This window comes from Microchirus variegatus, assembly GCF_963457635.1.
Source record: "Microchirus variegatus genome assembly, chromosome: 1".
Classification (NCBI taxonomy): Eukaryota; Metazoa; Chordata; class Actinopteri; order Pleuronectiformes; family Soleidae; genus Microchirus; species Microchirus variegatus.
Window position 1 is genome coordinate 878,491 of NC_139802.1, and position 15,019 is coordinate 893,509.

The 15,019-nt window shown below is 41.8% G+C and overlaps 1 protein-coding gene across 1 annotated transcript; it reads left to right on the forward strand.

Annotated features, from left to right (window-relative positions):
• Positions 1–10,056: 10,056 nt before the first annotated feature.
• wnt4b (wingless-type MMTV integration site family, member 4b) lies at positions 10,057–14,428 on the forward strand (the record flags this gene model as incomplete). Its single annotated transcript, XM_083900574.1, has 8 exons — positions 10,057–10,145; positions 10,493–10,646; positions 10,773–10,857; positions 10,951–11,082; positions 11,645–11,787; positions 12,605–12,745; positions 12,842–13,004; positions 14,259–14,428. 8 exons carry the CDS (start codon positions 10,057–10,059, stop codon positions 14,426–14,428), a joined length of 1,077 nt encoding a protein of 358 aa, XP_083756700.1.
• Between the last annotated feature and the right edge of the window lie 591 nt (positions 14,429–15,019).

Below are 15,019 nucleotides of genomic sequence, written 5' to 3' on the forward strand. Positions count from 1 at the left end.
ACTCACTCCATCAACGTCCACCTGGCAGTGAGCATGACTACTACTACAAAAAGTCACAGTGTTCACTTTAGTTCCTGTGTGATCAGATTACAGCGGTGTGTGTCTGTGTGTGTGTGTGTGTGTCATAGATGTGTGTCAAATACACTCCTGTAACAACATCCTTGTTACAGCAAGTCCTTCAAATGCAACATAGACCAACAACAGGTGCACAAGAGTGATGGAGAGTGGGCATCACAGGCAGTTACTGTACGTCCACCTCAGTTTAGCTATGAGGGGCCTTGTAGGCCATAGTTCCTTTTTTTTTTACGTCTCACATACACAATTTTATCTCACACACAGAATTTTACCTCACACATTCACAAATTTGTATACAAATTTTATAAACTGTTACTACATTCACATTCAAAATACCGAGGTCTTTTAGGTTTCGTTTACTGACATAACTGGCAACCCGTGGTTGCTCGGCAGCCGAGACTGTACTGACTGCAATGATTGGTAGACGGCGGTAGGTGGCGCCACATGCCAAAACATGATTTCAAAACATAAACATGATTTGCAGTCTGCAAAAAATATATTTTTTATAATGCAAATATTTTGTCTGTACTGTTGTTGTTGGTGAGTTCAGTTTGTTATATGAACATTATTCCTGAGTCTCTGTGACATATTAGGAGGATTTACATAATACACATTACATAATGCACCTTTAAAGGTGACGCCACTTTTGCAGTGAGGGGGCTATCACTATGGAACAGCCTCTGCAGTTTTTTTGTTTTTTTTTTAAATTAAAATAGTTTAAAAAATATGAAATTCTTTGCTCCCAAATTCCTTTTTTTTTTTTGGAGCATTTTATATCATCATGCTTTTCTTTCATTTTGTTAGACATGACACAGTTTAAAATAAAAGAACACTACTCAAATGTGTCATGTATTGTCATGTTTTGATATTTTTTGATGACAAGTACTTTTTATTGGGTGTATTTATTATCTCGGGTAAAATTCACCCAGTGTTAGTGATGGTGTTTTGAATTTGAGCGATAGTGTTCTAGGGTTTAACAAAGAAAACTAATCTAAAAACACATTTTTACAGATGAACCTGCCTCATTTAACAATCACCAAATTCTATTCTTCCTTAATGATACTGAAATGAGGAAATGAATACAGTCCTCAAGAAATGAGGTCTGTATAAGTGTATGTGTATAAGTGTATAAGTGTATAAGTGCCTCCCCCTGCTGATTACAACTGAGAGGGTATGTGCATGTAAATGTGTATATATATGTGTATAAGTCTGTAATTGAAAAGTGTAAAAAGTGAAAAGAGTGTATAATCACTTAAAAATAAAAATGATTTGGTTTTAGTAAACTCTTGTCTTTGCAGCAAGAAGTCCTGGGTTCATGAGCCTGTGTGTGTGTGTGTGTGTGTGTGTGTGTGTGTGTGTGTGTGTGTGTGTGTGTGTGTGTTCTTGTACTTGCGGCTCACTTTGTTGGTTTTTAACAAACAAAGTGAGGTCATTTTTACGGAGTGAGGACATTTTGCTGCTATAACATGCTATACTCGCTATAAAAAAAAATTCACATTTTGGTCGACATAGTATTATGACATTTTTGTCAAATTTTGGACCAAAAATTTGGTGTGAATTTTTTTTTTCAAATTTTGGACCCAATTTCTTTTTCAAATTTTGGACCAAATTTTTTTTTCAAATTTTGGACCAAAATTTTTTTTTCAAAATTTGGGGCCAAATTTTTTTGTCAATTTTTTTTTCAAATTTTGGACGATATAGTATAGTATGACGTTTTTGTCAAATTTTGGACCTAATTTTTTTTGTCAAATTTTTTTTCAAATTTTGGACGATATAGTATGAAGTTTTTGTCAAATTTTGGGCCAAAAATTTTTTGTCAAATATTTTTTAAATTTTTGGACGATATAGTATAGTATGTCGTTTTTGTCAAATTTTGGACCTAAATTTTTTCGTCACATATTTTTTCAAATTTTGGACGATATAGCATAGTATGACGTTTTTGTCAAATTTTGGACCAAAAATTTTGGGTACATTTTTTTTTCAAATTCTGGAAGACATAGTAAATATAGTATGATGTTTTTGTCAAATTTTTGACCAAAAATTTTGGGTAAATTTTTTTTTTCAAATTTTGGACGACATAGTATGGTATGACGTTTTTGTCAAATTTTGGACCAAAAATTGTTGGTCAAATTTTTTTTTAAATTTTGGTCGACATAGTATAAGTATGATGTTTTTGTAAAATTTTGGACCAAAATGTGTGTGTGTGTGTGTGTGTGCGTGTGTGTGTGTGTGTGTGTGTTCTCTGGTTTCCTCCTACAGTCCAGAAACATGCAGATACACTCGTATGTGTGAGTGTGAGAGTGGATGGACCGGTCCAGGGTGTCAGCGCCCCCCCATGACCCTCATGTGGAGCGGTAGATGGATGAATAGATGAATGAATGGTTTTAGTAAACTTAAAATAATCCTATGACATGGACTTTAGTCAAGGGCCTTGGTTATCAGAGGCCTCTATCTTATGGTTACTAACCGTGGTTCTACCTCAGCCTGAACAGACAATGGAGTACAAGATTTTTTAAAGTTTTTAAAGTCATCCTGGTCTTGGCCTGAAAATGTGACATATGAAAGATTTTACTTTTTAGGTTAAATCTGTGATGCAATAAATTACACGCAAATTGAATTTATCAAGACTCAAGGGTCATACTGTAAACCAGGGCTATTCAACTAAAATTTCCGGAGAGCCAGCTTTTCAGAAGTCTGTCCAGACAGTGGGCCGGTCAACCCCTGTACTACTATTTTGTGTTGCATGTACAGTAAACGGATATAAATAGATACAAAATGTTATAAATTATTTAGCACTTATTTATTGAAATAGCTTCTAGTTTTGCGCTAAAAAGTTAATTAACAAAACCACCAACATTCAGGTACAATACAGTTTGAGTATAGTGCTAAAAGGTCACAGTTACAGAACCACCAACATTTGGATAAGGCTCTTACTAAATTAGAGGTAACAATATAAACAACATTAAGGTGCAATGGCCACAAAAGGCTATTTTTGCAAGGACGCAAAGTATCACAAAGTGCCAGAAATAGGCAAAGCTATGGTTTTATTGGCTCTTTAATAATACATTCATTATTTATGGTTTAATGGGCCGCGGGCCGGTCCAAAGTGCTTGAAGGGCCTGATCTGGCCCCCGGGCTTTAAGTTGAATAGCCTTGCTGTAAACTGTTACATCACAGAAATAGTTCTGCTCTGTGTTGTTTTTACTTTTCTGAATTGTTTTTAATAAATAAATAGATAAATAAAAGCTCCTGCCAAACATTGTTTAAGTCCATGCAGTGTTTGTTGTTCTTTTCACTGTTTCAGTTGTGTGTGCCAGAATAATCCTGAAAAGGCCTTGTGTGAATCGGTCTAAACAGATACTTACGGTCATGTGTATTCTCTCTGAGCTGAACTTCCTTATCACACTGAATATTAGATGAGGTGGAGGTGGGGGGGGCTGTAAAGGTTGAGGCCTCCTGTCGCTGCAGAGTAATAACAGCTTCACTGAAACACATCTGCCTCACGTCAGTCATGTGACCGCCGTCCACCATCAGTTCCTCGAAGTGTGACAGCAGGTGTGCATGTGCACGACAGGTGTATCTGCAGGTGCAGGTCACATGTTAGATACTTTCACTATAATGATATTTAAAAACACAAATGACAGTTTTGTTTGAGATGAGCTGCTGCTGCTGCACACAGACACGTTTGTTTATTTAAGATGATGAAAATCCCTTGAAATATTCTCCACACTCATCTCATGATAGAATACACAAATATGTGTTTTTCCACTGGTACTAGACACTTCTCTTTGGTGCTTCAGTATACTGTAGCATCATCTAGTTCATGTTTAAAAAGATTTGAGCTTTAAAGGAGAATTTGAAGGCCACGCGTGATCATCCAGCAAAAAAGATTTACCAAAGCAGCGAGAGAAATACTCATGTACTTCTTTGTTTTACTTATTTCACACTGTCTGACAGTTTCACGCCCAGTGTGTTATATCAATATCAATATCATCTGGCGTTGGATTTTTATTGGCCATTTATGATGTTAATACCAACGGAAATTTTTAATCCTAAGACTCCAAAGATGTCTTTCATTGCATTGCCATTTTATCACTTTGTGCTTCATTAAATATACATACCAAAAAAAACCTAGTGTGACATATTTGGTATGCAAAGAATCCTTGCTGCTAGAATTTGAAAATGAGTTTTCTGGCTGCAAATCATGAGTTTGTTTTTGCTTGATGGAACTACAGGCATGTTGCGGCTTGTTTGAGACCGGCGACCGCGCATTACTTTTCATTTGACTTTAATTTCCCATGATAAGAAACGACGAGAAGGTAATGAAATTCTTCAGTGTTCAACATAAACCTCGACTTTCACGCAGAGAAAACCTTGTTGACTTGTACTCCTCTAGGGCCAGATGATTATGTATAAAACACAAGTTTATACATAAGAAATTTCTCTTTTTTTCATTAAAGCTCACATAGAGTGGTCCTGTTGCACATATATGTTAGTTATGGAGGTCTACTTACATACATTAACTTGTTTTTATGATCAAAAACCTCCTAGTTGCTGTAAACGAGCCGAGAAATCTCTCCTTACTGACGCTCTCCTCAGCCGCAGTGTTTCAGAATGAAATCTCACACCCAGAAGACAGACTGTGTTGTGATTGGCCAGCCAGCGTAGAGCCTTTCCAACTGTCTTGTGATTGGCCAATACCCGGAAGTGACATAATCAGCACACCCGCTCTCAGAAGCACAGCTCCTCCCTCTGGAACGGTGGATGCACTGCTACTCATTATCAAAACATTGTTTTAACAGTGTTTAAAAATAGCTTCTTCACGACTCCCCGCCTCAGTCCCTTTGACGACTTTGACCCAGAGTCAGACCCAGAGTCAGAAGACACTGTCGCTCGTGAAACACCTCCACAACGGACGTTATTCTTCTTCTGTGGTTCAATGTACGCAACTGGATGTGCCCGGACTAGTGCCCGGAGCAGGAGGATCTGCTGTTCAGGAGAAATGATGTTTACGTAACCAGATTGGGTTTTTTCAGAGATCTCGCTGAGTCCGAGATTACAATAAAACACAGTGTTCTCAGCAGTGACTGAACTGTTTGTTTAGAACCTTCAGGGCTTCGTAAACAAGGTAATGACGCAGATACACACTAAAAAAACAGCGTTAATTGGAACTTCCGGTCTAGGTCTGCTTTAATTGAAAGACATTTTGTTCAGAAATAAGGCCAAAGGAGTCAAGCTGCAAGCACAGAGGCCTTCCACACCAGTGGCCACTCTGCAATAGTCCCCACTGTATGGTACATGCAGATGGCATAGCAACAAAGGCCTACAGTATGTCTCCCTGTTGTCTCTTACTATCGCTTCAGTTCCCCTTACACATGCATGTATGCGCGTTCACATGCGCTCACGTGCAGCACAGTCACTCCTCCTCTCCTTCTCCCTGCATCACATTTGTGCACCTTTCTTTTCCATCTCACACGCACACTTTGCACCCCCCCCCCAACACCACCACCATCACTCCGTAATATTCATGGGTCGTCCACTCCCTCTAACACCCCCCACCTCCACCACCGCACGCACACAGCTCGCCTCCCGCTCTGCCGCCCCCCACTTCCCTGCCTGACAACACCACCGCCCGCCATCCCATAATACTCGTGCACACGCCTCGCACACATCCTCGCACAGCAGTGCATTCGGCTCTTTGTTGGCAGCGATGCCATTGCCTGAGCACTGTGAGTGTGCTCGTGCACGGCCGTCGTGTTTCTGCCTGATATGATTATTCCACGCACGCCCAGACCGCTGAGGCAGGTACAGCCCTCAACGTGGGCCAACGCAAAATGAAGGTAGGGAGCAAAGAGGTTGCGGGTCTTATTTTTGTATCTCAAAATAATGACCTTGGCTGGAGACGGAGGTCATGGAGTCCAAAGTTACCCCTGCAGCAACTCTCTCTGAATGAGGCCAATCATCATCCGGCATGGGTGGACAAAGTAAAAACCAGTTTAGTTTGCCCCCCCCCCCCCACCTCCCCACCTCAGTCTCTCAAAGTCTGCCGCCGTCTCCCTCTATAACTAAGGGAATGCAAGTCATCTCTACGTATATGTCACGCTGAAGCTTTAACAAGCAGCCCTTCACACCCTGAAACCTGGCTACAGTCAATCAGCGCCAGGCCGTTTCAGCATGATAAAATGTCCACAAAATGGGGGAAAGATAAAGATAAGAAAAAGAGGGCAAGTTATTTACGAGAGAGGGGTGAAGGGATGAGCACAACAGAGGCGCCGGACATGACAGTGTCCAGCTCGTCACCATGGCGTTGCTGTGGGAGACTGTGGAAGACGTCACTTGGAGAAACAGGGGACACAAAGGAGGAATACGACATGAGGAGGACAAAAAAAAGGAGGGAAGGAGGGAAGGAGGGAAGGAGGCCTACAAGGAACCTGTCTTTACAGATATAGACTGACCAAAGAGAGAGAGAGAGGGTGTGAGGATGACATTAGAGGTGTCAAAGAGTTCAGGTAAATACTGGACTGGGATTTAAGGTCGTAGAAAACACTGCGTCCACGCTGATTACAAAACATTAAAGATAAATGTCCATAAAAATATCATGGATAATTAAATAAAATCATACACAGTATCTCTGCCAAGACGTAAAACGCCCCCATCCCACAAGATTAAAGGGTGAAAAAGAAATCCCTTTATCCACTCCTCTAATTCAAACTGCTCCAAAAGTGAACGGGGTCTTCCCGGGGTCATGTCCTCCCCCTCTGCAAAACGTGATGCAAATCCATTCTGTAGTTTTTGAGTATTTCAGTCAAATTATACAGGCAGAAAAATAAGCTGCAGCGACTGTAGTTTGCAGATAAGACTTCCAAAGTCGGCCCAAACTCTAATTTCCCCATTTTACAAACCGGTCTCAATATTTAACAGATATATACTCAAAGAGCTGCATTTAATCTAAATGGAAAATAATACTATTTCACTTAATTGCTATAAGCAAACTGGTTTGGCAAAGTAAAAATGCGACGGCAAATGTGCTGGACTTAATGTTAATTAAGGTTTCATTGTTTTATTTCTCGACATTATAAGGTTTGACAGGTGTTCAAACTGCATGAATCAGTTTCACCTCTTGACAAATGAACCCTCAAAGTGTGTGTTGTAACTGTTTGGACAATAAGAATCTGGAGATCACGCAAATAAATTTTAAAGTCAGTTTATATCGACATTCATCGTGATAAACGTCAGATAATAGATTTGATTTAAAACTTCTACTTAAAAATAAGGCAATTAAAGCGATTGTGTTATTGAGTATAAACAATACTTGGATATCGATATTGAATCTTTGTTTTTTTGCAATTGAAGAAAATCACAATAATTATGATTAAATTGTTGTTAAATGGTACAATATAGGTGCATTTCACCAACAGCATAACATTAGGATTTAGAGGAGACACTGTAGGAGTGAATAATGCCCAGGAAAACGGAACAGAGTGCAAATGATAAAGATAATCATGCAATATATATGATAATCTGTGTTCCTATACACTACAGCACAAAGTAATAACATATTATAAGGTTTTAGATTCCCAAATATACCACAAACAGTAAGTTAGTAGTTTTTCACAAACATGCTTTGTTATTTTTTTTTGCTTTTTCCTAACCCCGGTGTAAAACACTCATCCGCCGCCTCTCTGCCCTCCTTCCCCTCTTCCCCTATCTCGTGATTTATTTGCCTCAGTTCCAATATTTGTCGCCAGTGTGTTTTCTTCCCCTTGTCTAAATGTCACCCCTTCTTCTAAGACAATATAGGGAGTGGGAGAGTGAGGGAGAACGAGAGGGCAAATGTGGGGGGAGATAGAGGAAAGGGAGGCGAGGGGTGGGGGGGGGGGGGGGGGGGGCACTTGTAAAATGAGCAAAAAGTTTGGGAAAATTAAACATTAGGTAAGACGCTCTCTCACATCCATGAACATATACGTGGAGACTGAAGTGCTGCGTCACAGGATCCTGTAGATCTTTGCTTTCACTACTGATTCAGATGATATCTTCAGTAAAAGAAACCAAAAGGTGTGTGTGTGAGTGTGTGTGTGTGTTTCCCTACATAATAAGATAATACAAACACATGCACACACACACTATCATTTAAAGGTGCCATATGTAAGAATGTGGCCAAAAACAGTTACTACATTCAAATTCAAAATACCGAGGTCTTTTAGGTTTAGTTTTCTGACGTAACTGGCAAAACATGGTTGCTCGGCAGCCGAGACTCTACTGACTGCAAAGCTTGGTAGACGGCGGTAGGTGGCGCCACATGCAAAAACATGATTTCAAAACATAAACATGATTTGCAGTCTGCAAAATATATTTTTTTAATGCAAATATTTTGTTTGTACTGTTGTTGTTGGTGAGTTCAGTTTGTTATATGAACATTATTCCTGAGTCTCTGTGACATATTAGGAGGATTTTATCATTTATTACATAATGCACCTTTAACATTGCGTCCCTCTGTCTCCAGGACAAGCTCAGACTTCAGGTCTGATGTGGAACAAACACAACAGAGTGCAGGTTTAAACAATGAAGACGTTGCGTAGTACAACTTTACTGTGTTCCTGCTCCTCCCTCGGCCTCACGTCTGTCCTCTCTCTCCCACCCTCACTCTCTACCTCCTTTATAACCCATCACTTCCATCTCTCTGCTCTCACTCATTCTTGCAGTTTCAACCCGGGAATGGACTCATTTGTTTTCCTGGGAGCAAGAGCGAGCACCTGCTGACACAGTGTTATTGGGCTTTAAAAAAAACAAACAATACAAACAAACAACAGAACTTATTCGTACTTCTGGATTTTTTGGTTAGATTTGTATTGATCTAGTCAAGTTAAATTGGAGAAGAGGACTTGTTTTTTTTTTTTTTTTACGAATAAAGGATGAGTTTTGCTTGGAGCTCATAGAACATGCGTTTGCTGTCACTGACGGCACAAGAAAAGAAACTGATGAACGACTTTTCTGATTGAACTTTGGAAAAAGTTTGCTCTCGAAAAAGGAAAAGGGAGAGTGAGCGGATACCACAGAGGTGTGAACTGGTAAGAGTCGGTGTTACCTTTGCAAAGATATTTTAACTAAAGAAAAAAGTTTTTTTTATCATAACTGTTGGTTGCATATTAAACTTAAATGACTGTACGTGCTTTCCTGTTAAGGTAAAGCTAATTGCAGCGTCTTTTCTATCACAAATCTTTTGACTGCTTTGGGTTAAGAGTCTTGCTCAGGGACACATCAGCATGGAGACCAGTAGGGGGTCGTCCCTATGTTCCCGGGGTTCTATGTTCCCCAGGTCCGATGTTCCCCATTTTTCCCAAAAAAGGTCCTATGTTCCCCACTTTGTGGAAGCCTGGGTGTGGAGCTCCAGGGTAAAGGGTTAGGGTTAGAGAGAGAGCGTGAGAGAGGGAGTTTCCGGGTTTGTTCACGACCAGCAACAGCGGGGAACATAGGACCCTTTTTCTAAAACAGGGTCCTATGTTCCCCGGTCACATACAAATCGGGAAACATAGGACCCTTTGAGTGAACATGTTGGGGAACATAGAACCCTTTCTCTAAAAAAGGGTCCTATGTTCCCCCGGTCACATACAAAGCGGGGAACATAGGACCCGGGGAACATAGATACGGACTAGTAGAGGTGGGGTTTGAACCACTGACCTAACAGTTAGAAGATAACCACCTCGACCACTAACCCACAGCCACCTGGGTTAGTGTTTTCACACTAAAATACCAAACAAGGAAGTTATTGTATGACATGTTCAGTCTTTGTGTTCGTGTGTCTATTCTGTTGACTTGTCATTTGAACAGATTATGTGGGGATCATCCCCAGACCCTGGAGCACAGATATAAGGCGGCGGCAGCAGCAGCAGCAGCAGCAGCTGAGCAGACCGCTGCACCTGTGGAGACCTGCAAAGACACCAGCCTGACGCACGGAGACGGACAGACAGACAAGACAGTCTGATGCCAACTGTCTCCACTGTCAATCTCACGGCACCACTCCTCCTCCTGTTGCTATGGGCAACCCACCCCACCATGGCAACCAACTGGCTGTAAGTCTACCGTGCGAGGGGGGAATGGCGAGAGGGAGTTTGTTTGTCATGCTGTAACTTTTAAAAGATGGTGACACGTCTCTAAATCTCTTTTCAGTCGCTCGCCTCTTTCTTTGTCTCACTCTTGGTGACCTTTTCTCTTTTCTTTCTCCTTGCCTTCACTGTGCCCTCTGTGTCTTTTTCCACCCAGTCTCGTCCTTGTTTCTGTTTTTTTTTTTTACCCCCCCTCTATTCTCCTCTTCTTTTGCTCCCTCCCTCTGTCTATTTTTTGCATCTTCCCCTTTTTCTTTTTCGCCCTCCAAACCTCCTGTGAGTCATCATGCAACTCACTCACTTTTCTGTCCCAGCTCCCTGGCGAGGCTGCCTCGCTCCAGGCCCGTGTCCGGTGCTGCCCCGTGTGCGCGGCTGAGGGGGCTGACCCCGGGGCAGGTGGGGGTGTGCAGAGCGCGGGGGGAGGTCATGGAGTCCGTGCGCAAGGCGGCCGAGATGGTCGTAGAAGAGGTACGGCCGCGTATAGTCCACGTATCCCCACAGGGTCATGACGGTTGCACTTTCATGATGTTGTTCTCATTCTGTATCAGTGTGTTGGAGCTGTTTGTCTGTTATGCATGTCACTGTCCAACTCAGTGCCAGCACCAGTTCAGGAATCGCCGCTGGAACTGCTCCACCACACCACGTGGCATCAATGTCTTTGGCAGAGTCATGAACCAAGGTACAAACTCAAAAACACCGAGCAACTCTCAGAGGCACTTTCAAATTTGTCTCTTTTTTTTTTTTCACATCCTGTGCTCTTTTTTGAATTCAGGCACTCGTGAGGCGGCCTTCGTGCATGCCTTGTCCTCAGCAGCTGTGGCGGTGGCCGTGACCAGGGCCTGCACCCGTGGGGAGCTGGAAAGGTGTGGCTGTGACAGGAAGGTCAGGGGGGTCAGTCCTGAGGGTGAGCTTTTTGATTCTGCTGCATGAAAATGTAAAAGGTGAATCCACATAGACCAACACAGAGCAAAAAGACTACAGCTCCGGTGGTGTCTGTTGTTCAAACCTGTGCTGTGATAACACTGATTAGATTGTACAATACAGTGTTAGTGCCATCCATTTTCTCCTTTAAAGGTGCATTATGTAATAAATCATAAAATCCTCCTAATATGTCACAGAGACTCAGGAATAATGTTCATATAACAAACTGAACTAATGAAAATATTTGCATTAAAAAAATATATTTTGCAGACTGCAAATCATGTTTATGTTTTGAAATCATGTTTTGGCATGTGGCGCCACCTACCGCCGTCTACCAATCATTGCAGTCAGTAGAGTCTCAGCTGCCGAGCAACCACGGGTTGCCAGTTACGTCAGAAAACGAAACCTAAAAGACCTCAGAATTTTGAATTTGAATGAAGTAACCGTTTACAGCCACATTCTTACATATGGCACCTTTAAAAACATATGAAGTGACGTGGTTCCATTATTCCACACTACACGAGTGTTTCTCTGTCACACCACAGGTTTTCAGTGGTCTGGGTGCAGTGACAACCTGTCCTACGGCGTGGCTTTCTCCCAGACATTTGTGGATGAACCAGAGCGAGCAAAGGGGCTGTCGGCAGGGCGACCGCTTATGAATCTCCATAACAACGAGGCTGGACGAAAGGTCGGCGTGGTAGCACTTTTTTTTTAACATTTAGGAGGGCTTACTGGTCAACATTGAATAAACTAGCCAGAAGTACATTTCAATATGTGTATAATTCCATCCATCCATTATCTACCGCTTTATCCTCCACCAGAGGGTCACGGGGGGTGCTGTGCCTATCTCAACTGACATAGGGCGATAGGCGGGGTCACACCCTGGACAGTTCGCCAGTCCATCACAGGGTCACGTATAGAAACAAACAACCATTTACTCACACTCTCACACCTACGGTCAATTTAGAGTGACCTAATCCCCACATTGCATTTTTTAACTGTGGGAGGAAGCCGGAGAACCAGGAGAAAACCCCCCCACACGGGGAGAACATGCAAACTCCTTGCAGAAAGGCCCTTGTCCCAACCGGGGCTCGAACCCAGGGAACCCGGGTCTTCTTGCTGCAAAAGCAAGAGTGCGAACCACTACATGAGTATACTTGTTTTTTTTTTTTTAAATAAAACTCATTTGGATTTTGTTGCCCAAGAATAAATCTTCTATACTGTGCTGCCATGTTTCTACAGCAGTCCAAAGTAGCCAGAGCTTGTGCTTTGTGTTGGCTTATTATGCAAACAAAGAAGAATAGTAGAATCCTCTCTGGTGTGCGAAGGCCACTGCAGGTGTCTGACTTGCTTGGGAATGGGAGGGGCGAGAAATCTACAGCCTCACCATTAGATGTCACACATTCTTACACACATGATCTTTGAAACTTGAAAACTTTCCATCTCTACAACTAGAGTTAGAGATATTCTGCTCCCATCACATTTAATATCCTGTCCATCCACAGGCCATCCTTCACAACATGCAGGTGGAGTGTAAGTGTCACGGTGTCTCTGGCTCATGCGAGTTGAGGACTTGCTGGAAGGTCATGCCTCCATTCAGGCGCGTCGGCGTCGTGCTCAAGGAACGCTTTGATGGAGCCACAGAGGTATCAGAATACACCCATTGTAGTTTAGAAAGTGAACAGAGAAAGAAGCCATATGTCGATGCAGACACAAGCTGACATCATCTCACACACTCTTAGGTCCGCCTGGCACGTATAGGATCCAGAACAGCCCTGCTGCCCCGTGACCCACAGGTCAAACCCCCCGCTGCCAGAGACCTTGTGTACCTTGCACCCTCTCCAGATTTCTGCCATCTCGATCCTGACAACGGTATCCCTGGGACTGCTGGTAGACGATGTAACGGTAAGATCGAAGGCAAAACTGTTCAAATTAATCTTACCGACATACTGGATCGAGACATTCTGTGTAGTTACCAAATGAATTTGCTATTTTTTTCCTTTGCATTAAACTTAAATCTGTTATGTGTGGCTTTTAAGTATAAACACATTTCCATTACATACATTAAAGGTGCATTATGTAATAAATGATAAAATCCTCCTAATATGTCACAGAGACTCAGGAATAATGTTCATATAACAAACTGAACTCACCAACAACAACAGTACAGACAAAATATTTGCATTAAAAAATATATTTTGCAGACTGCAAATCATGTTTATGTTTTGACATCATGTTTTGGCATGTGGCGCCACCTACCGCCATCTACCAATCATTGCAGTCAGTAGAGTCTCAGCTGCCGAGCAACCACGGGTTGCCAGTTACGTCAGAAAATGAAACCTAAAAGACCTCTGTATTTTGAATTTGAATGTAGTAACTGTATTTGGCCACATTCTTACATATGGCACCTTTAACACAGTAAGTCCATCAGCTCCACACAACACTTTCTGTATTCCTCACTATAGTGATGTTTATACATTAGACATTCCCACGCTGCAAGGGAACTGATTTACTTTATGTCAAGACAGACGGAGGCAACAGCAAATGCTAGTAACACCACAATGTTGCTGAAATGACAAATTTGGAGGATTGGATTATAGGAGGATATAGAAGTCTTGTAGAAAATCAAGGTTCATGAAGGTACCATATATGGTTCGAAAAGAGCATATTAGAATATGCAAGAAAAACATAAATAACGTGAAAAGGACATTATTTTAGAAGTAGATGTTTCAGATGTTTCCCTGCTCTAACACACCTGAGTTTCTGAGATATTACCATAGATGCAGGAGAAGACCCAGCTGCATTACCGTACTTTTTGCCCATGGAACTGCTTCTGAACTCTTTTTGATGTCTGCGGAATTCACTGAATATAGTCTTTTGCCCGGTAAAGGGTTAAGAAGTATGTATATGTTTTGATTCATTTCTTAAAGACAGTAAATCTCTCTTAGAAATCCTTTGTTTTCCTATTTAAAATAATATTATGTACAGAAATGGCAATAGAAAAAAAGTCAGAAATTCTCTATTATGCACAGATTTGCTCTCGTCATGATTTAGATTGTGAATACATTTTTATAAGAGGTTGCCAACATAAGCATTTTGGGCAAACTGACTCAAATCAGTTAAAGAAAGTGAAATTTTGAATTGAAACCCACCCCACAGGAACCTCTCGGCTGGCACCGGACGGCTGCGAGTTGGTGTGTTGTGGGCCGGGATACAGAGCGGGTCGGGCTGAGGTGGTGCAGCGCTGCTCCTGCAAGTTCTCCTGGTGCTGCTCGGTCCGCTGCCAGCAGTGCAAGAACACAGTCACCATTCACACCTGCAGAGTATAAGACGGCCTGAGAAAAGGTGAAACCAACCCGAGCAGGAAGACGCGAGCAAACCTCCAGACAGACACTTCTGAACGCAAGAACAAAACAAAGAAAACACAAATGTGAGATTATCTGCTGGTAGCCTCAGTTTAACTAGTTTGTTTTATTCCACTTTTGAGCAGTGGAACTGTAGAATAGCACATTTAAAGAACATATAAACAAAGAAAGAGGAAAAAGCACCAAAAGTGAGTAAGACACTCAACACTCCAAAGTCAGACAAGTGGTCTGTGGCAGACATGCAACACACACATACACATGAACACACACACACACACACACAGATACTCTTATATCACTGAACCAACAAAGCTTTTAAAGCTGAACGTAACAACAACTAACATGGAAAACGTCAACGTTCTTTTTATTTCTCCTGCAAACTATTTACTTCATATCATAGACTAGCAGGTTGTTTTCTGTATTTATGTACTTTTCTTTGTTCTGGTTTATTTATTTGTATATCTTCACTTCAGCCTCCAGCAGTGACATAACAAACAAGAATAACTTCTACTTACGTTAGCGTCCGTCTCGTGTTTTGTCACCGTCATTTCTTCC